The following is a 27,975-nucleotide window of genomic DNA, read 5'->3' as shown; positions in this document are numbered from 1 at the left end:
ATGTCAATAGTGTGAACCAGGCTTTACCATCTAAGTAAACTAGCCTGACTTCATCTTCATTTTGCATTGGTGGTTACCAGAAATTGACTAATCTTTTACTATATTTACATTAGGTTTGTACTGATGAAAGCAGTTGCGCAGGTGATGCTGACTCAGCAGTCATGCAAGCCCATCGGGAACGTGAGCGCACAGAAGCCAGGTTTCTTAGCAACCAGTTGTTGGAGGAAGGGAGATGGCACCATGTGATGGTCGTCCTTAACAAGGCACTGATAAGGAATAGCACGTGTGCCTTGTTTGTGGATGGCAAACATGTGGCCACTTGCAGAGTAAGCAGATGCTAATGTCGCAACCCTTTCTTGGTGCATCAAATCCTGTAAACATTTCTTTTAATAAGAGTTTTTGTGGAAAGTTCCTTTAAAGGATAGTGCCTACCGATACAGAGGTATTTTTGTGCAGTTTATGACTATACCGAAAAAGTAGATCTTAACAAGGACTATCGAAATCCACAAAGAAAATTGGGGTAACCACGCATTTTTCAGAAATAATTAAGCAACAATTATTATGCTAAAAAGCAGTAAAATACAAAGCAATGTATGGCATTTTTCTCCAAATTGAAGCTTTCTTATCTCTGAAAAATGCATGGTTACCCCAAATGTTCTTTCTGGATACCAAGAGCACTTGCTAAGGTCTGCTTTCTCCACATAGTTTTAAATTGCACAAAAATATCCCTGTATTATTTGGCACTACCCATAAAATACCCGAGTATCTCACTGTCCTTAAGGTTGTGAAAGTATTTATCATACAAATAAGATTGCAAGTCTATGTGAACTTTATAAAGAAGTCTTTAGTTAGCAGTACTACATAACAAGTATGATCATTAACCAGAAAGTAGACACAAGACACCCTCTTTTCATATGACTTTGAACATCACTCCACTTGTTGTCAAAACAGCAGTATGGAGTAAAATTTCTTGACTAAGCAAGCAACATGATGAAAAGACTAGGGCGCAAGCCACTGATCTTCAAGTCCAGCAAGCTCCACACCTTTGCCAAAACAGTTATATTTGAGTAATATTATTATTTAATGTTTAAAAAACGTGCAGGAGAGTTTTATTGGATTTAAAACCACAAGGGACAGCCGGGTGGTTTTAGACCTGATAAAACACGTGCTGCAAGTTTTTTGAACGGCTTCAAACACATTCCTGGAAAAGTGTGTCAATAGAGTTCATAACAATTATGCTTTTGTGAACATTGGAAATTAGCATATGAGAAAAACACCACATACTAATAAGGAGGAGGTTTATCGTGCACATGATGTATTATCGACCATTTGATAAGTCATTGGACTTATGAATTATTAATTAGTTTTTGAAGTCTAATTATTCTTGACTCACTATCATTCTTTTCAGTTGAAGTACATCCAAGCCGCAGCTGCTAGTCCTGATGCTACTCTAGTCAGTGTGGCTCCATACATCTCTGCCTATGTCGGCACCCCTCCTAACCCCAGGTACCGCAGATGTTCACGGTTGCAATGGAGACTTGGCCCCACCCACCTGATTGAAGAACCACTGTCCGGTACAACTGCAGAAGAAATGTATAGACTGGGACCTAACTATGTTGGTAGCTTCCAGGCTCCCTGCCCTGAAGGTCAACTCAGAGTGGTAAGTGACCTGGATTTGATCAAAACTTTCATTTGATTTTGTGATAAAAGTTAACGCTAAAAAGTCACGAAGTTTCGACCTCTCCAAGGTGGAGAGGAATCACACTGTTTGTTTAGTTTTGGTTTCAGTTCTTTGATGAAAAGCATTTCAAAAATAAGACAATCAAGTTTGTTCTGACACTTTCTTAAAACTTTAAAACTTCACGCAATGTCGTTTTGGGCCATATTGTGCTGCTCCCTCAGGTGGCTTCCGATTTCCGATTTATGATTTGTTTATATCAGTTCTTAACAAGCCTCATTATTACTTCATTGTTTCATTATTTTATGTCCTATTTTAACTTTATAAATACTTATCATTGACATGTTTGATCACATTTTAGCATTCATAACATTCTTACCGATTCTTAACTGTTTGTAATATGTTTATGCTAAGTTTTTTATGTTTTACTCGCACTTGAAAATGGCCTCGGAGAGGTCGAAACATCGTGACTTTTAGCGTTAACTTTTGTCACAAAATCTATTTCTAAGAAATTACTCATCAAATTTCATTTGAATTTGCAAAATAATGTTGAAGTACAAACAGTGCCATTCATGACCTTTCTGCTGAGGAAGTGACATACCATCACCACCACCATCATTATCATCATCATCGTCATCGTTATATCATACCAACCACCACCATTATCAATATCATCACCAATATCACAAGCACCATCCTTTTGGGCCAATGAACAGAATATCTGCTGTCCCGAACTTTGTTGGATGCCAGGTCTTTTTGAAAGCTCCTGTATCATCATCATCATCATCATCATCATCATCATCATCATCATCATCATCATCACCTTCCACCATTACTACATTTATTATCTTTTGTCGTTATCTCCACCTTTACCACCGCTACCATTATCAGCATCATTGCTACTACCACCACAAACATAACAATTTTCACCATCATCATTATCATCAACACCACGGCCGTTGTCATTTTCATCATTATCGTCATCGTCATCATCATCATCATCATCATCATCATCATCAGCACCACCACTGTCACCATCATTTAAACTGTTCCATGTAATAGAAATATTTCTTACCACTTGAAAACATGTGTTTATCATTGCCGTCATGTAGACTCATAAGGCTGAGTAATGTCATTTCAGACATCGCAATTTCTCGTACAAACTACGAGTGCATTGTTATGTAATCAAACAAGTAAAACCATCTTTTATTTGGTAATTATATAATAATAGTATGTTACATGTACTCAATTTACAGTATGGAGCAGAAGGTGTTGAACCACTTGTGAGTGAAGACAAGGTGATGTTTGGTATACATGGGCATGCCAAATCAGTGCTGACATTGGCAAAGATTAGAAAACACTTCAGAAAGAGCGACACAAGAGCTGTGGCCAGAGAGGTATGACAAATATCTTGGCTAAGCCTGAACCCACTTTTTGAGTAATATTTATTCAAGATGTGATCATAATGTTGAGATGCTTGCAAAATCAGGCTGCATGGAAACATGGCTCAGATCTGTGGTATTAGCGATTTATCCACTGCAGATAATCTAGCAACTAAGAGATCCTGAGTTGAAGAATTTTGAATCTTTTGCCTCCCCCCACCCAGGCTTATTTACTTCAACAAAACTGGCCCCCTCCCCTAGATTGGCCACTGACAATGTTGCCATAATTACATGTACTTAGTTCTTGGACAGCTTTGCTTTATTTCTCCAAATATCACAGAGATTTTAGTGCAATGCTTTCTCTCAGTCATTATAATCTACTTTTATTCTTCTTCTCGCCAGGGTCTCCTATCTCCTCCTCACCATGCTCCCACCAATAGCATACACTGTAGCTCCATTGCTCAGTTCATAAACACATACAACCCACAGTTCCTTGATTCGCTCTCAACTGATCAAGGGCTAATGCTCGAAACATCCGTGCTCAAACCTTTTTATGGTGGGCAATTTACTTTTATCAGCTATCAACTCTGTAGATTAACCAAACGTTTTTTTTTTCTATTCCCCAACGATGCAACACCATAGTTTCTTTAGCAACTAACCCCCTCCTCATCTGATAAGTCCTCTAGGGACCAGGCTGTTGACATTTCTTATATTGACCTCCCCCCCCATCCTTCCCAAGTGACTAAGTAATGTTTAAAAAATGAGCAGGAGTGCAGCCGAGTGGTTTTAGACCGGATAAAACACATGCTGCGATATTTTTGAACCGCTTCAAAAACAATCCTGGAAAGTGTGTGCCAATAGAGTTCATGTGAACATTGGATATTAGCGTACAAGAAAAACACCACATACTAATGAGGAGTTTTTTACCAGCTGATAAAACACCGTATACTTATCAGGAGGAGGTTTATCGATATAAGACAATATAAAGCCACTGCACATGATGTTTTATCATCCATTTGATAGGTCAATGAGCTTATGAATTATTAACGAGTTTTTGAAGACTGTATTAACTTGTTTTCATTGGGTCTGTTTATCAGCTTGGTCTGTCAACCCACGACAACACCACACCGGTGCGTTTAATTCACAACACAGCAGCTCATCTTCAAGGTGCCTCGCGGACCATTGGTGCTGTAATCATTGGTTGTTCTGGAGTGCGGACCTTCTGTCCTAACCCAGTTTCGAAGTTGATAGAGTGCATTGGGGGTGTATCAGCTATGCTGGGTCTGGTCGCTATGGCAACCAATGTTGAAGGGCTGTATGCTTCTGTCAAAGCTCTAAGTTGTGTTCTTAGGAGCAATCCATCTGCGAGGAGGGATATGGAGAGAGTTCGAGGCTACCAGGTACATACAGTCATTGCAACCAGCTCCTTTAGTCATCTTGTTTATTCTTGTCAATTCTTATCTCATTCATAATTTTTGTTACCATCATCGTCATCAACATCATCATCATCATCATCATCATTATCATAATCATCGTCATCATGTCATTGTCATCGTTGTAATATTTATACATGAGTGTTACATGGACTGTGGTAAGGATTTGGTCGTTGTTTTGTGAAAACCAAGAAGCATCTCTCATACACCAAAATGCTCAGGACAAATTTAAAACAACATAAGGAAGGTATCAATCAACTAAATTCTTAAAGGAAGGGCAAACAGTAATTTATTTCTAGGCTTTACCCACTTTTCCGAAACAGCAAGGCAGAAGTACTGTAAAAACACTGATGTGGCCTGTATTTTGAAGTTTTACTCCATCTTCATCCTAGCCACATGTAGCCAAAACTAAAACTGGACAATTACTGTAGGTTTGTTTTCATCGGTTCAAACACATTTTTACTTCTTTTAAGTGGTATTAAAAATTGCTGACACATTGCCTTAACTTAAAGATCCTTGCATTGCTACTTGGGAGGAAAAAACACCTGCTAAACACGCATATCCTCCACTTGACATTTGCCTTGGTTGGAACAGTGGACAGTGACAGGGAATCATCAGTAATACCCAACAGAATTGCATTCAAGGACCTTCTATGTGATTTAGAGGTAAGTTTGCAACTTGGCTTGCAATTTTCATGAAAAGTCATCCATGTTATAGATTGAAGATGTATGTTGAAATAGGGCTTATTTAGATCATGGTTGTTAGGTAAAATTGTGTTAAATTTATTTAATAGGTATGGAAATATATGCCAAATATTTCAATGTTATGCAAATGTATGCAATGAGTATGCACATTGCAAAAACAATTTTAATTTAATATGTTAATTTAAATTTATGACATGAAAAGTTCACACTCTGTTATTTTCTAGTCTAGAAGATCACTCGAGTCAAAACAAAGCTTGAATGTCAATGGCAATATATTTATTTCTGGCATTTCTTCCAGGTGTGGCGTGAAGCCCCAGCTGACTTGCAACGTTCATTATTCTCACATTTTCTAGAACTTTTGGGACCAGGAAGGTAGTGTTTCATAGCATCGCATGTGGTTCAGTTTGATACTACAGTCAACTCCCGATAACTTGAACCCTCGCTAACTTGAACCTTGCGCTAGTTAACTTCAACCAATTTTCCTTTCCCTTCAGGTCATCTTCTATATAATTTTACCCTCGGTAACTCGAACTCTTGATAACTCGAACCTTTTTCAATTTCCCTTGAAGGTTTGAGTTAGCGGGAGTCGACTATATGGCAACTTTATTTTAACATGATTGTTATTATTATCACCATCTTCACAAAAACCCCAATCAATGCTTGTGTAATTGAAGGGCTGATTGCATAACTGTAAACTTCAATTTAGACAGCATTATATTTTAAATTTAAGGCCTAAAATGGATCAATACTCAAAATCTAGATGCTTTCAAAATACCTGCTACATATCTTTGATTGAGTGCTGATAAGAACAAATAATTCCAGTGTTGAGAACACACCAGTCTGGTAACCATCTTAGTCAAATTTTAGGTCAATTTTTTGTTGTGCTCAAAAGTGAAGTTTTTTGTGGTTGCCGTCACTGTAGTAGCTTCTTAAACTACCTATTGACATGTGTGAAATCTTTGTCACCAGTGAATCTGGAACAAACGCCGAACTGATGCAGAAACTGAACCTTCTTCCCAAGCTGCTGTTTGTGCTACAGGACGACACTGTGACAGATGCGACAGCACATACCATAGCCAGTGTGTTATCTGTGCTGCTTAGCAACACAAGCGACAGGAAAAACCTGCTCAGGTATGAGGCCGGTGAAAAAACTACCCTAAACAAGGACCTGCTCTTTAAAAGGAATAGTTTTCTCCCACCATTGTGAAATAACCTTATTGTTAGTGGCTCATTGTCTACAAAAAACAAAAAAGCAGCGATTGTGTCACTGATGTTCTCACCACATTTTGACATCTTCTGTGATCTATTACTGAACAGTCACACAGCAACATGGACTCTATTTTTGTTTTATGTAATAAAGAGGCAAAAGTTGTTAATGGTGACGTCATCTATGCGTCTGTCTTCCAATAGATCATAAGTAAGAACCAATCAAAATGAGTGTAGAATTGAGCTAATTATATAATTTAAGATAGTGGATGAGGTGAACAAGAGGGAGTAAGTGATGTGGAGTCAGCATTTCAAGGGTAAACACAAAAAAAGTATTCAAGATTTTTTTATGGGGTTGAACAATTTTGCTGAAACAATTCTTGCTTTTTTGAGTAAATTATCTCCACCTAAATTTTTGTTTTCACAGGACAAACTTGACTATCAATTTCAAATTTAAGCTTATTCTCCTGTCAATTTTCTATTATATTGGTGCGAGGGAACTGTCAATTTTGACAACTCGCTCAGCTGCAATTAAATGACAGCCAACGTGGTCAGGCCAAGTTTCCTTGGACAGGTCCATGTTTAGGTACTTGGCTACCCTATTGTCTTTTGATGCTTCTAGGAAGGGAAGGGTTTCTTACCCATTCATTTTGACAAGTTTTTCTGTGTTATGACATGGAGTTAAAGACATCTGTAAGCATTTTGCATTTGAGAATGTTGTATTATTCAGTAAGTGACACAGGCACAGTCGGAAAAAATCTGAGTGCTCCTATTAGGGGTTGAACCTAAGACCATCCCATTACTAGTTCGGATGCTCTACCACTGAGCTACAGGAGACTCGTGGGAGCTAAGGCCATTAAACTAAACAGGAAAAACCTAGTTTTGATGATGATGATGATGATGATGATGATGACAATGATGCTGGCAATGATGGTGGTTATTAAAATGATGATGATAGCTTTTTTATAACAGTTAATTTCACATTATTATTTGTTAGGGCCCCTATGAAAATTGCCACAGTGATTTGGGCTCCCTCATTTAATATTATTAAAGTGGAACCTTGATTTTACGATGTGGCAAGGGGACAGCAAATTATATCATTAAATCGGGATATCATTGTAAATGAACTCCCGATTTGTAAATAACTTTTGCCGGGACACAGAATGTTGATCGTTAAATCAGGAATATCGTTAGATCAACGATCATGAAATCGGGGTTCCACTGTACCATAATTTATTATTATTTTGATGCTAATGGTGATGGCAATGGTGGCAATCATGATGCGGCAGTTTTTGTTATAGACCAATAACATGCAAAACAATTTCTGAAGTCACCCCTGTAAGTACTGTGTATGTGAATTTTTATTGGTAATATCTCATTTGACTTATCTTCTCTCTCAGGTTTGGCCAGTTTCTGGTGTCAACTTTACCAGGTCACCCCATGAATGAAAATGAACTTAAACTAGATGCCATTACAACAACTGAATCCAGTGCTGAGGGAGGGGAGGCTGAAGAGACCTTGTCTCCACGGCGCATCTGCTTGCGAAATGTGATGCTTGAACTCATCCTTTGTTTAATCTATGCTGAAGGAGGTGAACTGGATCAAAGGTAACATACTGAATGTATGCAATGGCAGAATACGGTGGTCAGTGGTTTTATTGACAGATTGAAGAGCTAGAACCAGCTTGCTTAGCATAATAGGGAGCTTAAGCACAGACGTTTGTGAGCCACGGACGGCAACCGGAAGTCGACTTTTTTCCTTTTTGGAGCGTTTTGACGCCACTGCGTTTGTAACATCAAGCCACAGACATCCAACAAGAGCTTTTCCCGTCCGTTGTGACGAGCAAACACGCGCCAATAAGGGGTACATTTGACTTCCGGTTGCCGTCCATGGCTCACGAACGTCTGTGCTTAAGCTCCCTAATAAGAAAGTATCACAGGACAATACTGCTCAGTAGTTTTCATTTACAATACAATACTGACAATACTTTATTCACACGTCCCATAGGGGTTCTTCAGTGACAATTTGCAATACATAAAAAATTGAAAAACTAGCTAAAAACTGGTGACGGGGTATTTTATCGTCTTTTAGAAGATACTTTCTTAAATTGCGCTTAGAGGAATTCAAACACTGGCTAAGCTTAATTTCAGATGGTAAGTTATTCCATATTTTAACAATTCTATAAGAAAAGGATCTCTGCCCTGTTCTTTTGCTCTGATATTTTATTTAGATGGTCATACATTCTTGGTTTGCTTTCCCAGACTCAGAACGTACAACCACCTTGTACCGCATAGTAAACAATAGCAACGGATAGCACAGTTTGAAAGCTTTTATTTGATTGATCACTCTTCAGGATTTCATCCACAGACTCACAAAACAGAACCACCTCATAAAGCATAATTAACTCTTTCCCACAGCATTACGGGAAAGTACGGAGCAATTCAAAGCTTTCATTAATTTTGATGACTTGCAACTTCAAATTCGTCTAGAGAATAGACCCAAAAGTTAGAACCACTGTTTATGTTCATGTAGAGTGTAATAAGCAGTGACAGTTCTGCTCAAATGCTGAATTTTGCTTTTCAGTTTTGCAGATGCTCTTCAGGAAACACTTGGCTTTGACTGGCTGCTTCTGTTTGTGCAAGCTCATCTTCACAACACAACAGTGGTTGGTGCGACCCGTATTCTGGTGACCATGCTCAGTAGTGTGCCTTCCCTGAACAGGTTCAGGGAAGGACTCAACAGCGGTGGTTGGTTGGATGGGACTGATATCATGCTTAACAAAACTACTTATGTTGTGGCAGGTAGGATGCATTTTGCTGGTAATTACAGTTAAAACTTCCCCTTCCTTTAAACCCTTTAACTTCCAAAAATTAACGTACATTTTCAGGAGTTTCATTAAGATTTTGAACAGTTGGGCAAGACATGCGAATTCAGTGCGAGGCTAGTCGTGCAAAAACAAAGCCTTTTATTCTCCTGAGACTCAACATGACTCCATGTGACAAATGTCTATAGTCCTGCCAGTGCTTCACCCCACGCTTCTTATCTACAGACCAACCCCCTTTCAACTAAGTTACGTTGTCAAAAACTAACTGTGTTGTGATTGTGTTGGTTTGAAGGTTTTAATGTGGGATCTGTAGCTGACAACAAAGAAAAGTACCAGATTAACAAGGAGGTTTGCAGTGTTCCTGGATTCCTGATGCTGGACAAACTGCTGCCTAAACATATTGACATTCCAGAGATTTATCACCTGGTGATTGCTCTTTTGCTTGGCCACCCTGTGTCAGGTGAGTAAATACGATCAAATTTCCTCTTAACTAAATGCCTTTCTCAGGCACACACTTTTAAGATGGACTTTAGAGTTGGCATTTGCTTTAGGCTGGGAGAGGAGGGGGCGGGGGAGGGGGGGGGGGAGTGATTGTCAAACATTATTAGAAAAAACTCTAAAAGGTACCAGAATCCTGTTTTGTTGGTTTGACTCAAATTCATTTTCACCCAAGAGAAACCACGTCAGTTGAATGACAAACAATTACTGCAATATTTTTCTGCTAAACGTTACCGCCATTAGGTAACCCTAATGGTGGTTGGTTTAGATTTTAACACCCTAAGTGTTACGAATCTACAAATGCCCACTCCCCCCCCCCCCCCCCTAAAAGGTACCAAGACCCTCCATCAATTTTGTAAGGGAGTTGATCTCTCCCCAATCAATCAATCAATCAATCAATCAATCAATCAATCAATCAATCAATCAATCAATCAATCAATCAACCAACCAACCAACCAACCAACCAACCAACCAACCAACCAACCAACCAACCAACCAACCAACCAACCAACCAACCAACCAACCAACCAACCAGTTAGTCAGTCAGTCAGTCAGTCAGTCAGTCACGTAATGTCTTATGTGCTAAAAGCTCAGATATAGGCCAATCCTTCACTCACATTTGTAAGGCAGGTGCTTCAGTACATCTGCTGCTGTTGACACCTATTTGACGCTCACATCTTTTACGGCAGATACTACTCTAGATAAGCTTTGCTTACAAGGTTCACTGTGCTTGATTTTGTTTTTTTCGTTTTTTCATCACCCTAGAGGTTTTTGACGTTCTGAAACACGAAACAAATTACTAATTTTTAAAGCCATCCCAGCAATATTATAATTTAAGATGTAGTGTTTCGTGTGAACCTAACTATGAGCTGACGTGTGTCCAGAGTGCTCACCAGCTGGTTGTGGCATGGGTTTGACTCAAACCAGGGACTCAAAATGTTTTATTTCCAAGCGCACGTTTTGAAGAGGAAGTGAATACCATTTTGCTGTCACTTTGTTTTTTCAGATGTGTATTCAGGTGCTCAGTTTGACTGGGACAGCTTGTACTCTGTGTTCTGGTCACCTTCAACTTCTGGAGTCAAGGTCCCCACCCCCAGTGGCAGTCCCCAGGAATCAGGTTCATATAACATCTACTGTCCAGAAGCAGCTCATGTGCTGCTTGCCATGGCGCACATCACAGTTAATGAGGTGAGTAAAGGTAGCCTGCAGTGCAGGCATATTAGGGCCTCTTCATATGAGCCCGGTAGGCTGGACGAATTTAGTCTTCTGTTCATATCGGAAATTTAATCGCGGTTATGGAGATAAAATTTTCCAAAAGGCCCCCTAAATACCTGTGGAACTGCCTTCCGACTTGTCAGCGACCTTACAAGCCATGCGCAGTTGAAAATGTTTCGTCCCGGACAGTCCCGGTATCTGGAATGGAGTGTTCTTATGGGAAAAATTTCCAGCTCGGTTACCGAGATCTCAGTAACCGGGCCAGCCCACCTTCTCAAATGAACACATCAAAATTTTTGTAAAGAAAAGAGTGACGAGGCGAGATCTCAGAAACCGAACCAGCCCGGTCGACTAGGCTGATATGAAGGGGCCCTTATTTTGGTTCAGCGCAATAGCCGCCATCTTGGATGTTAAAAAGCAGGGGAAGATTGGGGAGAGTAAAAAGTGCGACGAACAGGGCGAGCATTAGTCCCCTTTTCCCAACTCCCTAAGATTTTGAAAATCCAACATGGCAGCTGCGACTTAATGACTAATTGAGATTCTGGCTTTCATCCGCCACCTGAAAACGCCTGCATTGCAGGCTAGAGTAAAGGCTTTTCATACTTGTAAGCTTTGTGTGGCTTTTCTGAGTGCCTAATATCTTTTTTATGCCGTCTGGGTAGGTGTATACAAATCGATAATTTATGCAAAGTGGTATAATTTATGTAAACAGAAACAATGATAATTTATGTAAACTGCAGCGATTGATTTAAATTGGTATTGACAATTTATGCAAAACAGACTGACATAATTTATGAAATTTTGTAGTTTATGTGAAATACCATTATTTATGCAAAGTGTCCTAATATATGCCAAAAATTATTACATTTGTGCAAATTTCTGCAGACGTTTTGGCAAATAAAACCATCTCTCTTGTTTCTTTGCCTCGCTGTTTTTTCTGCCTCTAAACCTAGGATACTGTTAGAGTGTAACAGCATCTCTTTGTAAATCTTAACACAGGCATGGGAAGATACTGACGACGATTCCTGGTTGAGGGAGTATCCTGTGACTCTGATCCAGTTCCTCGTGTTCTTGTATCGTAACATGTCTTCCTTCAGCGTAGTGTGCAGCTCTCAAGAATTCTTGGAGAAGCTTGTCGTTATTCTGTTTCCCAAATCAAGAAAGATGGCCAAGCTCCAAGAGGTACAAAACTGGGTATGCAAAGGAAATCATTGCTTATTGATAAATTAAGAAACCATCACCAACAGTAAACTAATTTAAAGCGCATTAAAGAGTGGTGAATGGACTTTTTTTTAACCTTGCAAAAGAGATCAAGAATACAAGCAGCTTGCTGCAAAATTTGAGATGGTAAGATCCCTGGGGATTTGGCAAACGTTTTACAAGACATATTTTTGGAACAATCGTTCGATCAACCAGGTCATTTCAAACCTTAATGACAAAAAATTCACCAAAGACTTGATTCATCCGTTCTAACATTCATTCTCTAATATTCAAACATCCAGCTTGCTTCAGATAGCGAGAATGATTTCCAACCCCAATGACAAAAAGGTTCACCAAAGACTTAATTCATCCGTTCTAACGGTCATTCTTTAATTTCCAAACACCCAGCTTGCTAGCTTGAGACAGCGAGAATGATTTCCAACCCCAATGACAAAAAGGTTCACCAAAGACTTAATTCATCCGTTCTAACGGTCATTCTTTAATTTCCAAACACCCAGCTTGCTAGCTTGAGACAGCGAGAATGATTTCCAACCCCAATGACAAAAAGGTTCACCAAAGACTTAATTCATCCGTTCTAACATTCATTCTTTAATTTCAAAATATCCAGCTTGCTTCAGACAGCGAGAATTATTTCCGACCCCAATGACAAAAAGCTTCACCAAATACTTAATTCGCCCGTTCTAACATTCATTCTTAAATATCCAACACCCAGCTTGCTTCAGACAGCGAAAATGAAGGAGAACCTGCGACTCAGTCTGAGCCTGCGCAGTTTCCGTCTCATACTCAACTGATCACGCACCCAGCCAGGAAGTGCGTATTTGAGTTCCTCAGAGTAATCATGACAGACTCTCTCACATCACCTACTGCAGCCAAGGGTCACGGGATCATTGACACTATTTTAGAGGTGGGTAAGAGTATTACAAAAGCCTACATTTGACTTTAGTTTTCTTCACCCAGTCACCTTCCTGAACTCAAACCTATTCAAATCCTAGGTTGCTGTAGCCTGCGTAGCAAGTGTATCAGTAGGGATTTGTGCTTTTTTCGTTGTTTGAACCTGCGGAAATTGGGACGAGAGAGAATAAAAGGAAGAAGGGGAGAGGAGAAGAGTTTCCTCACTTTTCCCTTCCCTCCCTCCTCCTCCGGTTTTTCGCTTTCGTCCCAATATCTGCGTGGTCAAAAAGGGAAGTAGGCACAAAACCCCACTGAAACTTTTGCTCTGCAGGCTAAGGTTGCTGTTACAACGGTAATCTACTGTGGGTTCACACACTGATATAGACATCATGAAGTGATTTTATGCAGAACTTTTGCTAGAATTAAAAGCAAAACCCTAATGTTTCAAGGTTTAGCACAGTGTCATTCAGACTCCAGTTACAAGCAATTGACTTGTGTGCTAAATTTTGCGTTATTGCAAAAGTGTTATGTTGGCTGCCAAATTAGCCAGGCTTAGTTGAAACCAGGGTCAATGTTACCCTCGTAAAACAGTCATAATCAAAGATTAGGGAGTGCGTTTGATGATCTCGATTCCAGGCTCTCTCTCCTTTGCCAAGTTGGTGATGATATCATCCGCCCCAGCAAAATCTGCGGGGGATGCCAGAGATCCATTCATTCAATCAACGTTGTCCCATACAATCTCAACTCCAACCTGTATTAGGAGTGCGTTCTTACTATGTCGAATTCAATGAAGTTTGATTTGATTTGATTTGATTTGATAACTTACAAACTGTGATCATGTTGACTAAGGGACTGGTTATGAAACCTTGCCATGAAAACAATGGTGCTGCAATTTATGTTGGAAGGGCCGCGACCCTACACAATCCTTTGTTTTAACGTTCACACTGCAGTTGAATATCGTAACAGGAACGCTTCGATTGGTCAGTTGCTCCGACACATTTCAAAATCTATTGTAGTTTGTGCACGGTCAAGGCCAAAAATGCTAGCAAACGCATATAACAAAGAAGTTTTCCAGGTTTCATAACCATTGCCTTTTATTGACCATGCTGTGATATGGAATAATCTTTCCTGAGTTGCTTCTTATTAACTCGCTTTTCAGTCATATCCAGCAAAGTGTTCGCAGTCACAGCAAGCAGAATTTCAAACAGAAGTACTGTGCGCTCAGATAGATTATTTCCTTGGAGGGAATCTTCTCTCAAACCCATCAGCCGGGCCAGGAAATCATGCCAAGATCGTCGCAAATGCCTTCAGCTTTGCTTCCAAAGTTGTTGATAAGCTGTGGGTTGGTGAGTGGAAAGGTCTAATGTCCCATTCACACCAAGGCTTAAACATGTTAAAAGCTGTTTAGTTAAACACAGTTTAAAATTGTTTCCTTCATAAAAGCTGCTTTCGGATTTTTGTCGACTACAGCTTAAGCACAAATGAAAGCATACTTAGTTAAAGTTTACTTGAATCCTATGTCAAAGCCAATGGTTCAGCTTTCTGTTACCAATTTTCATTTCGTTAAACCTGGTTTAATTTAACATGTTTTTTTGGTGTGAATGCGGCTTAAGAAATATTTCAACCTCAATAAGTGTTTGGAAGTGGAATACGTGAAATACTTTCATTTGAACTGCGGATGAAAAAATGAATAAGTGAATGAACATTGCCGTTATGTACGCAAGTTAAAGGGGAAGTATCACGAAAATTTGCTGTCATTTCAAAACCCAAAAATGTTTGTCTGACAACAGAAACAAAAAAATAATTGCCAAGTTTGTTATAAATTATCACCCCAGTACAATAAAACTGGCGATTGGTGCCTGTGGCCAAGGACAGAGTAGGTCGGTATCGATTGAAACTTGAAAAATGTTAGGCTAATGTTTTTCAAGTTCTCGCATTTTTGTTTCCAAAATGCGCTAGAACAGAGTACCAGTTGTTCCTGTCAAGAATTGAGTTGATTCCTTTCCTCTCGTTGTTTTAGAATTATTTTGTAGCAAAGTGAAGGTCTTATTTCACCATTTTTATTAAAAGAGGTCAAAAACCCCATGATACTTCCCTTTAAGTCGATCAGAAAAGAAAGCCTGCAAAAATTCAGACTTAAACGGGATTCGAACCCATGACTTCTGCGATACCGGTGCACTGCACTGCACCGGGCACATTAAAAACAGTATGCACTGGTTTTGGCATCTACAACAACTTGTAGAAGTACCCTGTACTAACCATTTTTATGCAAGGTCTAATATAGTGTGATCCACTTGAAGTCCATTAGCGGTGATTTTTACGAGGGATAAAGACGCCTTTACTGTGTTATCTTAACAGTCATTCCCACTTCTTTTGGATTTTCAGGAAACTTTGTTTCAGGTTACAAAACTGTGTTCAACTTTCTAACGAGCATGATTGACGGAGTGAAAGGTAGCGTCATAACCCGTATTACCTCCACTTTTTCTGCTATATTGAGATAATTAAAGTGTATATGGCAGTATTTTTTAGTTCCTTGATGAAATCTTCCTGTTGTTCTATTATAAAAACCATAAAAAAATCCCCTATCAATTTTTCTTCCCCGCGTTTGAGACGTGTAAAAGTGTCAAATTGTACTTTCGGTTGGGTACAATGCCGCGCAAGACGAGAGACTGGGCATAGTCGGGCTGTGATGTCCATACAGGAACACTAGTTTTTTGGATGCGGAGGAAGAAAGCTGTGTGGACGAAAATATGAATTGGATTGTTGAATACTCATCGCCACTTCTTCTTCCATTAGTTTAGAGAGTAAAGTAATGGTTGATCTTGTTATTTTTGCCCCTTCAGGTCAGAACGTGTCCTTGGACAGTGCATACCACTCACTGAATAGAACAATTTTATTCCAGTTGTCCAGGCCTTTGGCTCGGCTGACAGGTGAGGAGTGAACTGGTGACTAGTCAAAGGGTTTCTTTTAAGGCTACTTCAAACTTGTTTAGCAGTGTGAGCAATCTCTCAGTTGTGTACTAACTGTGTACTGGATTCTAGCAGATTGTGGAGACAACCTGGCAGAAAATGATAGAAATGTAAAAGTTATGGTATTGTGTGCCAATTGACAATCTTAAGGCCGATTTACAAGGTACGACAGGCCTACGACACAAATTGTTTCGTGTAAATCAAACCTACAACTCGCTTACGACTGTCGTGTACGTCACAAAAAATGTCGTAGGATTTTAAAACATGTTTCAAAATCCTACGACAATCGAAGGTATAGGCAATGTTGAATGATGATAGTTGTGTGCGACTTTTTGCATGACGCGAGCAGCGCGCGCTCTAGAAATCGCATGCGACAGTCGTAGGCAAAAGTTGTACCGTCTAAATCGGCCTTTAGGCATTAAACCTTTAGAAATATCCAGTATTGCTATGGGCTCAATATTGTATTCGCAGTGTGTTTGCTAGGGGAGCTGGTAGGGCTAGCTGTTTTTAGCTGTTAGCTTAGTGTTACAAGGTTTTTCTGTTGTCAAACACAACCTATTTTGAAACGCAAAATTCTCACCGGTAATAAGCCAGACCCCCACCCTCCTCCCCTCCTTTACCTCCTAAAAAGTCCTAGCCTAGGGTAGAATACATTGTGGAGTCTGCAATGTGAATTTGTTACTATAACATTGTATTTCTCGAGAATGATGTATTATTCAATAAGTGACACAGGCATACTCGGGAAAAAATCAGTGTCCTCCTATCAGGAGTCGAACCTAAGACCTTCCGATTACTAGTTCGGATGCTCTACCACTGAGCTACCACCATCACATTTATTTCATTGTATTTTTGATTTGTTTCCTTCTAGACCAAACAAGTTTGCTTGAGTTCCTTCATATTCTGACTACAAATCACAAGCTGGTGTTTGCACCCGTGAACAGTGAACCCGAGTTTGTTGCCGGCCTGTGCCACTGGCTTCTCGTGATGGGAACTCACAAATCTCTTGCAGTGAACGATGAGAGGAAAGCCAGGGAAAATAAAAATTCAGAAGGTGATGATGAAAATAGACTGCAAGCAGTCCCTTTCTGGGTAGTCGAGAGGTCGCGCCAAATAGCCGAGCGCGAAAAAACTGGAGCGAACGAGCGGAGGGGGGCTTGGCTCTCCCCCAGTCTCTTCTCGTTTGTTTCTCCTCGCTCCAGTCTCGCTGCGCTGTGAGCGAGACCAGAAAGGGACTGCTTGCAGTCTATGATGAATATGAAAAAAAAAAAAAAAGACACAGAGATTTAGAGTCGCGTTTACGGCAAACGTGAGATTCATGTGTTTGTTTTCTTGAAAAAAAATTAGTACACAGACGAGAATAGTGCAAATTAATTCTGACCTTTTGATGGTAACGCAAAACAACTCAATTTGACAGAGAAACTGAAAACAGCGAGCAGCAAATATAAGGTAAACGTGGTCATTTGTGCCGTTTGCCGTGAGCGTAATTCTAAATCTCTCTGATGTTTTAGTCTACAGTCCTCACCATGTGTGAAGAGTGTGGCTTGCTTGAAGGACGGTGCCTACTTTTGTTACTGCGCATACGTTCTGCGCATCTCGAGATACTCGGGTTTCCTATGGGTGGTGCTTACTAATACAGGGATATTTTTGCGCGGTTTAAAACTATGTGGAGAAGGCAGAACTCAGCAAGTGCTCTTGGTATCCAAAAAGAAAATTGGGGGTAACCATGCATTTTTCGGAGATAATAAAGCTTCAATTTCGAAAAAAACCCGCCATACATTGCTTTGTATTTTACTGTTTTTTAGAATAATTGTTGCTTAATGATCTCTAAAAAAAAATGCGCGGTTACCCCCAATTTTTCTTTTTGGATTTCAATAGCCCTTGCTAAGATCTGCTTTTCCCGCATGGTCTTAAACCACACAAAAATACTTCTTTAGTAGTAGGCACCGTCCTTAAGGTGGGGAGGGCCCAGGCTGCCTTTAGTCAGTAAGGGTGTGATATGGATAGCAAATATTCGATATCACCGACACTGTGGTTGCCTAAAAATATCCATAGACGCGATGATGATGATGATGATGATGACACACGTTGCCATGTCTTCCTCATAGCATCTTTGACTTTTTCATGAATGAATGTGACAGCCTCCCTGTATAATTATGCCACGATCATTGTGCGTACATTTATTCTAGCAATCAGCTTATTAAAGCTTAAAGAAGTAAATGGTTCATATGCCAGAACGATTAAAAAAAGGTCAAAGCCGTATTCTGTTTGTCAAATAGGAAAACAGTTCTTCTCTTGTTAAAATGGAAAATGGCAAGCGTTGCGAGTTTGACAGCAACATTGTGAGCGCGTCTTGTTTTTGTTGTCTTCATCTTACAACAATCTTTATTCGTGCCCAGAAATTATACAGTGTTACATTAATACAAGAAAGAAAAATTACTAAAGAAGAGGGCACAGCCACTTAGAAATAGCAAGCTAATCGAGCTAAGTGGCTGGGCCAAGCGGAAAAATTTGCAAATACCCTACATTAAAATAGAACTAAGGACACGTCAATTTCTTCTATAAATACAATGGTTAATTCCCTTCTTTATTATACAAACACAAATGGTGCAGTGGTGAGAGCACTCGCCTCCCACCAATGTGACCCGGGTTCGTTTCCCGGACTCAACGTCATATGTGGGTTGAGTTTGTTGTCAGTTCTCGTCCTTGCTCAAAGAGGTTTTTCTCCGGATACTCCGGTTTTCCCCTCTCCTCAAAAACCAACTTGTCCAAATTCCAATTCGATCTGGATTATTGTTAAGCACTCTATGAGCCTGTGGCTCGGGAGATTGCACAAGCACTCCCTGTGTAATTGACATTAAATAAATTACCTAACTTTACTTTGTAGGTACACCTGATGTCGGGGAAGAGGCCACGGAGGAATTAGAGCCTGATGGAGATCGAGAGGAAAAGTCCAGCTGTACCAGGCTCCTTGCAGCTGCAGCCGAGAGAGTCTGGGACATATTTTTGCAGGATAAAAGAGAGGTACGGAGCTTTTAGTCTGTGTGCAGACGTCTCCTATTTCCTTTGTTACACGGGAGGGGAGGGGGCGGCTGTACACAGGCTACGGAGCTTTTTATTCATTTCTTTTTATGTGTTTGTGCAATATCACAATCCACACATAGGGTCAGTTGTTAAAAGACAGTTTAGACGGTGCTTAACAAAACCACGTTCTAAGCCATTTTCAATTTTGCCAACAATCATGTCTAAACATTGTCTGCTGCTGATGGTAACAAGAAGGCTTGCTTCCCAGTCTAGAAACCTATTTATCTACTTAAAATAGACCACTTATAAACAGATTTGGAGGTCCACTGATTGTCTTAATCCGCGGCCTAAGTTAGACTGTTTAAATAATTGACCCATAGTGTTTAGACTTAGTATGAATGTTGTTGAAGCGCGGGCAGTCTTTACTGCCATATAATTGTTGCTACAGAAAGTTCTTTAGCAGCATGTCTTGGAAACCCTTACTTCCAAAGATAAGGTGTTTGACCTCGTTTGTTGCTTTAAAAGATTTTCAAGATTTTTTAGTCTCAACCTCATTTTAGCAGGTCATTTTACCAAACCATCGTAAATCTCCGGAAGTCTTCGTCCTTTCCTCGGTGTCTCGTCGATTTTTCTTTCTAATGCGCAGTTGGGGACTGGCACTGGTTACGCACGCGCAATGGCGATTTTTAAAATTCTGGTGTTCCCTCATATATTTCACCAATCTAACGGCCATCCATAAAAAATGCCTTAAAACAACTCTAAATCTGTGGTTAAGATGCACCCTAACAAGTGCAGGTCGAGTACTTGAATTATCCAGGACTAGACTTCTGGCAGCTGTTATTCTAAAAGGGCACCGTAAACAAATTAAGGCGGAAGAGAAATGGGATAGGCTTTTTTTTATTTTTATTTGCGGTGGTAGGTTCATGTCAAAACCTTTTCATCAGTGTTAGGGAAACCTTCGCGTGCAAGTGTCAGTTAATTGTTTTTAATTTGCTTTTCAGGCAATTGATGACGCATTCAAAATCTCTCTTCCCAACCCGAGCTTTACTTCGTACAGCCCAATGGGGTATGTAGAGCACGTGTAAGATACATGGTTCTTTTAAGGACGGTGCCTACTTTTGTTACTGCGCATACCTTATGTGCATCTCGAGATACTTGGGTCTCCTGTGGGTGGTGCCTAGTAATGCAGAGATTTTTTCGCGGTTTAAAACTATGCGGAGATAGCAGAACTTAGCAAGTGCGCTTGGTATTTAAAAAGAAAATTGGGGGTAACCATGCATTTTTCAGAGATAGTAAAGCTTCTATTTGGATAAAAAACGCCATACATTGCTTTGTGTTTACTGCTTTTTGAATAATTGTTGCTGAATTATCTTTAAAAAATGCCCCACTACCCCCAATTTTCTTTCTGGATTCCAGTAGCCCATACTAAGATCTGCTTTTCCCGCATAGTCATAAACTGTGCAAAAATACTTCTGTATTAGTAGGCACCGTCCTGAAAACGATTTTACTTATGTTTAAACCAAGTAATAAATAGCACCCGTCGTATCTAACTATCGCATTTGGTTATGTACTACAAGATTAATGAAAATTGTAGTGAGTTGTTATTGTTGTTAACTCAAAAGATTTCTTGAAATCAGAAAAAAATAAGATCTATGATCTTATATTTGAATATTTTGGGGGTAACCAAGTTTGTATTATAGTTTTCTCTATAATTTTTATAACTTGTAGATGCACGTACGTATTTTGAACGAGCTTTAGTTAGCTCATAGACTTACGTGATTGATTGATTGATTGATTGATTGAATAAATGAGTGATTGAGTGATTGATTGACTGATTGATTGATTGATTGATTGATTGATTGATTGATTGATTGATTGATTGATTGATTGAATCTTCATTTCGCAGGCCAATGGCTGTAGGAGGAGGGACAAATTTGAATCTGGACCTTAAATCAGTCAGGTAAGTCAACATGACATTTGAAGGGAGGTGGAATAAGACATAGTGACTTGGACCTAGAATGCAAGTTTCCCTATGATAGCTTTAATTTGGTTTACAAACTTCATATTTCTTCGAAAGGCTTGAATTAGGTTATGAACTGTAGCAAGTGTTGTAAGCGTGCACCTTCGCCGCTTTGGCAAGCTTTGTAAGAGGAATTTTAAAGGTTGGCACATGACTTCCGTTTTGCTGGGCACAGTTGGTCAAAGAGCGGAGAACTTTACCAAGCAGATAAGTCGCTATACAGTGGACATAGAGTTGACTAGAGTTGGTAAAAAATAGCTCGAGTGTTAGTATAATCCTAGCCCCAGTATTGGTAGTGCCGAATTCTGAGTGTTGGTCCAGTGTTAATCCCAGTTTTGTTCTTATGATAGCTCCAATGATGGACCAATGTTAATTCAGGATTGATTTGTTTCAGACCTCTCATTGCCGATGCTGCCACGAGGATGTGGATGATGTATATCTCGAATGAAGAGAAACACAAGGCTGAGGCATTAGGACAACCGGTACTTTAAAGTCTATATGACGGCATTTTTTTTATTTGTTGATCAAATGTTATGCTTCTTTCACACCAAGGATTAAACACGTTTAAAAGCTGTTTAGTTAAACACGTTTAAAATTGTTTCCTTCATGAAAGCTGCTTTTGGAGTTTTGTCCACTACAGATTTAGCACAAATGAAAGCATAAGTTAAAGTTTACTTGAATCCTATATCAAAGCCAATGGTTCAGCTTTTTGTTACCAATTTTCATTTTGTTAAACCTGGTTTAATTAAACATATTTTGTCGGTGTGAATTGGGTCTTAGTCTAGCGGTTTCTTTATTCCTCAGTTGTTTCATTTTGAGCATTCGACATTCCCATTCATATTTTCTTCCACACAGTTTTCTTCCTCTACACACGAAAAACAACGCAACAAACAAAACAAAAATGGAGAAATGTTTAACTGCTAAATTTCAATTTTAAAAGCGCTTCAAGGAATTTGTAAAAACCAACTTAAAGTAGAACTCGGGACACCCCCTGGACATGTCTTGAACCACAATCAACGCGAAGGAAACTGACCTCCTGAGAACGAGCATCAAAGAGGTCATCGAGATACAGTGCCTGCGCCCCACTCTACCAGCGGTCTTTTTGGACAGTTGTCACGTGACTCACACCACCTCCAGTCACGTGACATGAATTAATCTCTCACTTACTTGAAAAAGATTCCGCGAAGGAATCGAAAGCTTGTAACGTTCTTAAGTTTTTTAGATTCTGACAGCTACTTTTGTTTACCAATCGACGTAAAGTGGTTATCCACAAGCTCTTCAATTGCAGCATCTGCCCTGCAATGGTGCCTGACAATTGTTTGTCTTATTTGTTTCCATAGAAGCAAACTGTCAACAGGAAACAGTCCACACTACGCATGCTGAGTACAAAGAAGAGCAAGAAAGATCCCAAGGATCACAAAACTTTGCTAAGGGACTCGCATCTGTGGCGGATGAGACATACCAAAGTCGTACGAGATCTGGTCAGGCTTCACCACAAGAATCACCTACAGGTGATTTAATTTTGTTTGGTTTATAGGTATTTGAAATACTTCATCCTAAGTCTTCACCATTCAAAGGATTAATCACGTGACCTTATTTTCCATCATCAGAACTACCAACTTATATCAAAATCAGTCGCGGAGGAATGGGCACTAATGGATGCTGACCTCACACGGGAACGAGGCTTGTGGGGTCCGCCTAACAGCAGTCAGCTTGACAAATGGGCTTTGGACATGGTCGAAGGTATTAGTAAACCTCCTCAAAATGTAAATTACAAGGATACTCGCAAACAAATAATTGTTCAAAATATCATCTTCTAACTCTTCAACAATTCATGAAGGGAAAAAAAAGGAACTCACTGTCGTAAATGAGGTTTAGGAGCTGATGTGATGTTAATTATCAGAAAATTTGGTGAACTTTTTCTTTGAATTTCTCCGAGAATTATTGTTTTTTATCCGATTTTCGAACACCTTGAAGTTGGTTAAAAAAATAAAATCGGCTGCGCCTCGTTTTTCAATTTACTTCTCGATGCTTGCAAGTCGAATGAAGCTCTCTTCCTCGTGTTTCCTCACTGCTTTGCAGCTCAATGTGTTTTAGACAGTTCTCTTTTAATTATCAATGAAATATTACCACAGCCGATGTTAATAACCCCCTTACTGTGTTTTCTTCTCGTTTTTAATTCAGGGCCTCATCGAATGAGGAAGAAGCTTTGTCGTAATGACATGTTCTATTTGAATTACCCTTACGATCCTAAATTGGCCAGGGTGGTCAGTAAGGTATGTGCTGTTGAAGCTGGTTTTAATACTACTTGATGCAAATCCTTAGAAAAAGATTTGAAATGGACTTAATAATGTAACGAACATTCACTCTAACTGTGAATTCACTAAACATAAAATATCTTACCGTTGTTGTCCGTACAAACAAAGAGCTGTGTTGAAAGGCTGTAACGAAAAAGCATCCTAACAGTATGCAGGATGTTTGTCCCATGAACCTAGTTTAATGGCCTTAGCTCCCACGAGTCTCCTGTAGCTCAGTGGTACGAACTAGTAATCGGAAGGTCTTAGGTTCGACTCCTGATAGGAGCTCTCCCCGGGGAGCACTCGGATTTTTTCCGAGTATGCCTGTGTCATTTACTGATTAATACATCATTCTCATCTATTCACCAGGCTTAACATATTCCATCACATTATTTCCGTTTCGCATATGCCAGGATGTTTGTTCTATGAACCTAGTTTAATGACCTTAGCTCCCACGAGTCTCCTGTAGCTCACTGGATTTTTTTCCAAGTATGCCTGTGTCATTCACTGATTAATACATCATTCTCAAGTTTTGGTTTGTTTGTTTGTTTGTTTTTTCTAACCAGAAACCAACAAAGTATAAAGCGCCTTACAGTCGCGACAGCAAGTTGCATTACAAACTGAGAGGTAAAATCGTGCCGGGACTGAGGCCGATTGAAGCCCTTACGCAACAACAGGGTGAGTAGCGGTTTCTCTCATTAATGTTATGTACTGTAAATATGCTCTTTTGTTTTGTCCAGGCTCTAGGAACCGTTATTTTCTCTCATTGTACCTCTGGCTTTGAAGAAGACTAGTGGTGCGAGTTGAAATATTGGCCCAAATAAATAAGCCCTTTGCCGTAATGTCAGCCCTGCAAACAGTTTGGTTTATTCACACGTAAAGTGACGTCTGTCACGTGCATTTCTACTACAAGAGATCCGGCAACGAAAACTATTCAGAACAGTTTATATGTGCGTCGTGTGGTCCCTTCTTACGAGTGTCGAAATATTTTTGGAAAACCCCAATGTCGATGATATCGAATATTTATATCGACGGCAGCCCAGCCTTATTGTAGTGCGATGATATCGAATAAATATATTGATGGCAGCCCAGCCTTAGTGTCGATGATATCGAATATTTATATCAATATCGACCCAGCCTTAGTGTGCTGCAGGCCATTCTGTTGCACTTGAGAAAGTTTGGATTGGTTTTCTCTCTTCTCCAAAGAGGCCCCTTTCGCGTTCGAGCAGAGGGAATAAGGGACTAAAGAGAGTAAAATAATGAGAAGCACAGGGAACGGTGCCGCACCACTTTGTTTTTGTTTTTTCCCACCTTTCGATCGCTTTATTCTGAAAGAGGCTGTCCGGAGGAGAGGGGATTGGTTTTTGAAAACTTACTGACCTCCACTTTGCCCTTCAAGTCAGAATACAAGGACCATGTGAGATTGAATTTAAGAATTACCCATTAGCCGGCTTATTTTGAAGTATTTTGTGCTTTGATTTTTAGTTGAAGGAAGAGACACAAAGGCACTGCCGTCACAAACGATTTCCACCGAGCCAAGTAACATTACGGAAGAAAATGAAGGATGCGAGGTAATGGCCGACATGAACGATAACAAAATGTTTACTTTAGTTTAATGTATTCGCCACAACAATTACAATGACAATGAGAGAAAATAACTAGCTGCGAGAAAGCCGTCTTGGGGGTGGAGGCCGGGAGGGGGAAGGTGGAGGGCTTGCCCACAGACTACAAAATAACTGAATTCAACATATTAACTAATTTCAATAAATGGGGAAGGGAGGGGAGGGGGGGGGGGAGAGAGAAAGGAACAGAACTTTCGTCCCAGTTGCAACCTAACTCCCTCAAGGTAACCTAAAAGTACAAACAATAGAAGGGTATTCGGAAACACAGGTTGCAATGGACAATTAAAACAATTACAATTATCGAAACGGAGGACTGTAAGGTTCTCGCTTAGACAGACAAAAATTGGAGAAGGCTCGTTTTAAACATAGTTAACGAATTGCCCATGGCAAAGAGTTCCATAGTCCATGCTACCAGAAAATTTGAATCAATGTTCTGTTTGCTGGGATCTGTTTTCAAAAGTCAGGGTTCGACTATTTATTGAGAGTGATAGGTATTATTCAAATCTTTTTCATTATTGGTGTTATGTTTTGGCCGCAACCAACAAGTTCTAGCTTGTTCGGGATCAAAATGTTAGCAAATGACAAAATTACCTTTCTTCTTAAAATCGTATCTTTTATCTTTTAGGTTGATAATAATCAAACTATTGTGAAGCTCCTTGAAGCCGGCGAGACGGTATTGTGCATAAATATATGTTGTGACTTTAAAATTATTAATGAACACGCTTTGCCTTAGGCGGCATTTATAGGAGACTGGGTTTCAGACGTCATGTCACACATCACGGAACATACTTAGTCAGTAGTGCAGTTCAATTGAGCATCGTAAAACCAAAACCAAAGAAATGGGCCCTTTGAAGCAAAGGTCACATCGTACAAACTCCACCATTCTGGGACGCAAGCTACGCACTGGGACATCCAAAACAAAGAAAATTCAAATTTGACTGGATGAAGTCGCTTTGTCCAGTGCATAGCTTGCTTCCCAGATGTGGATTTTGTAGCATGTGACCTTTAGCGGCAAAGGGTCCATTGCTCTGACCAATCATAACAGACGCAAACAGCACAATGAACCAATCAGAATTCCAAGCAAGTACTTGTAACCGGTGTCAAGCGCGGGAAAACGCGTGCGAGCAAGTCACGATTGGTTTGGGTTTTGCTTCTCATTGGTTGAGAAAGTCGCGCGAGTTTTGCTGACCAATCACAGAGCAAAACCAAAGCAAACGCGAATTACCTGCGACACTGAATTGAAAACCGCTCTATGTGATCGTTTACAGTGAACAGTTGTTACAAAGTTAGTCTACGAAAGATTATCTCAGAGAAATCCTGACACAATACCTTTCTGCTTTATACTTCTCATTGCTGTTTTTGCTCTTTTTTTGTGGGGGTGTGATCAAGGCATTTCTCATATTATTCTATGTACTGATAGTTGCAAATTAAGACAATTGCTCGGAGAAAGCCAGACATTATACCTTTCTACTTTATACTGCTTTAGTTGTTTTTGCCTTTTTTGCGGGGGTTTTACCAAGGCATTTCTCGTATTATTCTATGTATTGATAGTTGCAAATTAAGACAACAAGTCGTTCTTTTACTTTGTAGATTCGTTCCATGTTCCGATGTGCAAGAATCCAGGGCTTGGACACAGCGGAGGGACTGTTCTTATTTGGACAGGAGCATTTCTATGTTGTTGATGGTGTCACACTTCTCTCCACTAAAGAGATCAAAGATATCGACTCTCTACCGCCCGGGTAAGCAGCGTTTATTCGAGAAAACAGCGCCGGTAATTAACCCGTTAAACTCTAACAATTACCAGCGTCAAATTGTAATCCCCTTAATATCAATGCTTGTTCAACCCCTGTACTTCTCCCCTACACTTTAATAACAAAAGTATGGTGACAAGATAGAGTTTGAGAATGACGATTATTCTAGAAAGTGACGCAGGCATACTCGGAAAAAAGAAATCCGAGTGCTCCTATCAGGAGTCGAACCTAAGACCTTCCGATTACTAGTTCGGATGCTCTACCACTGAGCTACAGGAGACTCGTGGGAGCTAAGGCCATTAAACTAGGTTCATGGGACAAAAATAGAGTTTGTTCTTTGGTATTAGGGGTTAAAGGGTTAAGTATTGGCAGATTAAATGTACTACGTTTATAGCAGACACGAACGATAAATACACCGGTAACCACGTGATTATAATTTTCCCGCCATTTTTCCGTATTTCGCTTTCCCACTGGAGAGTCCCAGATCTGTTGGCCCCTTAAAATTCTTCACTTTAAAAGTTGTCTAGAACGAGACTTTGGTCCAATTTAGAAATTTCAAAACCTATATGCTGTTTACGGAATCACTACTTATTTATTTGTTTATTTATTTCTATACCGCGCACAAACAAATAGAAAAATTAGCTTAAATTTAAAACAAAGGAAAATGATAGATAACCTTAGAGAAACCCTAAGTGTGATAATAGGCCTGCCAAAAGCACTGTTTTTTCTCGGCTTAGTTCCTTATTAGTAAACGGACCGTACTTTGTTCTGTAAGTAAGAGAAGATGAAGGAACTACAACATTATAACAGTTGTCTTACTGATTTGTCTTTCTTTAATTCTAGAACGCATGATCCCATTATTCCTATAACCTCGCATGACAAGGCTCGATCAAGTACCATGGAGCGAATGTAAGTTAAAATACCTTAAGCTACAGAAAAATCAGGTTGAAAATTCAGATTACTCCTCTGTTGAGAGTGAGTAAACTGGCCACTGTCTGTTCCAAGTTTTTTTCCTTGCTGATATTGCTTCACCTTCTTGGCTGTTCATTTTCTAAGTGAACTTGAGTTGGAAGACACCTTCTTTATTTGTCGTCTAGCTTGCAAACAAGCCCTCCAATTGGCGTCTCACGCGAGACTCATATTTGGTGCGCGAGAGGCGAGTAAGCTCGTTTCGCACGCTGCTCGTACCCTCGCCTGAGACCGCAGATTGGAGAGCTTGCTTGCAGGTTATTTGTCTTCTGAC

The 27,975-nt window shown here is 39.8% G+C and overlaps 1 protein-coding gene across 2 annotated transcripts in view; it reads left to right on the top strand.

Annotated features, from left to right (window-relative positions):
• LOC146480132 (WD repeat and FYVE domain-containing protein 3-like) overlaps positions 1 to 27,975 on the top strand; it is a 72,345-nt gene that overhangs the window by 21,507 nt on the left and 22,863 nt on the right. The window contains exons 13-41 of one of the 2 annotated variants that reach the window (XM_085109978.1): positions 114 to 326; positions 1,409 to 1,660; positions 2,935 to 3,075; positions 4,158 to 4,460; positions 5,006 to 5,158; positions 5,496 to 5,569; positions 6,167 to 6,328; positions 7,804 to 8,010; positions 8,987 to 9,204; positions 9,520 to 9,687; positions 10,732 to 10,913; positions 11,940 to 12,122; positions 12,874 to 13,065; positions 14,212 to 14,398; positions 15,438 to 15,503; positions 15,896 to 15,982; positions 16,890 to 17,072; positions 18,906 to 19,042; positions 20,044 to 20,108; positions 20,949 to 21,002; positions 21,457 to 21,544; positions 22,403 to 22,573; positions 22,673 to 22,805; positions 23,247 to 23,338; positions 23,926 to 24,037; positions 24,845 to 24,930; positions 25,607 to 25,654; positions 26,572 to 26,720; positions 27,576 to 27,641. In XM_085109978.1, the coding sequence (XP_084966104.1) occupies positions 114 to 326; positions 1,409 to 1,660; positions 2,935 to 3,075; positions 4,158 to 4,460; positions 5,006 to 5,158; positions 5,496 to 5,569; positions 6,167 to 6,328; positions 7,804 to 8,010; positions 8,987 to 9,204; positions 9,520 to 9,687; positions 10,732 to 10,913; positions 11,940 to 12,122; positions 12,874 to 13,065; positions 14,212 to 14,398; positions 15,438 to 15,503; positions 15,896 to 15,982; positions 16,890 to 17,072; positions 18,906 to 19,042; positions 20,044 to 20,108; positions 20,949 to 21,002; positions 21,457 to 21,544; positions 22,403 to 22,573; positions 22,673 to 22,805; positions 23,247 to 23,338; positions 23,926 to 24,037; positions 24,845 to 24,930; positions 25,607 to 25,654; positions 26,572 to 26,720; positions 27,576 to 27,641 (4,172 nt within the window). Of the gene's footprint in view, positions 1 to 113; positions 327 to 1,408; positions 1,661 to 2,934; positions 3,076 to 4,157; positions 4,461 to 5,005; positions 5,159 to 5,495; positions 5,570 to 6,166; positions 6,329 to 7,803; positions 8,011 to 8,986; positions 9,205 to 9,519; positions 9,688 to 10,731; positions 10,914 to 11,939; positions 12,135 to 12,873; positions 13,066 to 14,211; positions 14,399 to 15,437; positions 15,504 to 15,895; positions 15,983 to 16,889; positions 17,073 to 18,905; positions 19,043 to 20,043; positions 20,109 to 20,948; positions 21,003 to 21,456; positions 21,545 to 22,402; positions 22,574 to 22,672; positions 22,806 to 23,246; positions 23,339 to 23,925; positions 24,038 to 24,844; positions 24,931 to 25,606; positions 25,655 to 26,571; positions 26,721 to 27,575; positions 27,642 to 27,975 lie in introns of both variants that reach the window. The other variant, XM_085109976.1, reaches the window with a different exon arrangement.

The sequence above is a fragment of the Pavona decussata genome, unplaced genomic scaffold, assembly GCF_977016875.1.
Source record: "Pavona decussata unplaced genomic scaffold, jaPavDecu1.1 SCAFFOLD_55, whole genome shotgun sequence".
NCBI classification, from domain to species: Eukaryota; Metazoa; Cnidaria; class Anthozoa; order Scleractinia; family Agariciidae; genus Pavona; species Pavona decussata.
Note: the sequence above shows the minus strand (reverse complement) of the source record. Positions and strands in the feature narration are given on the sequence as shown.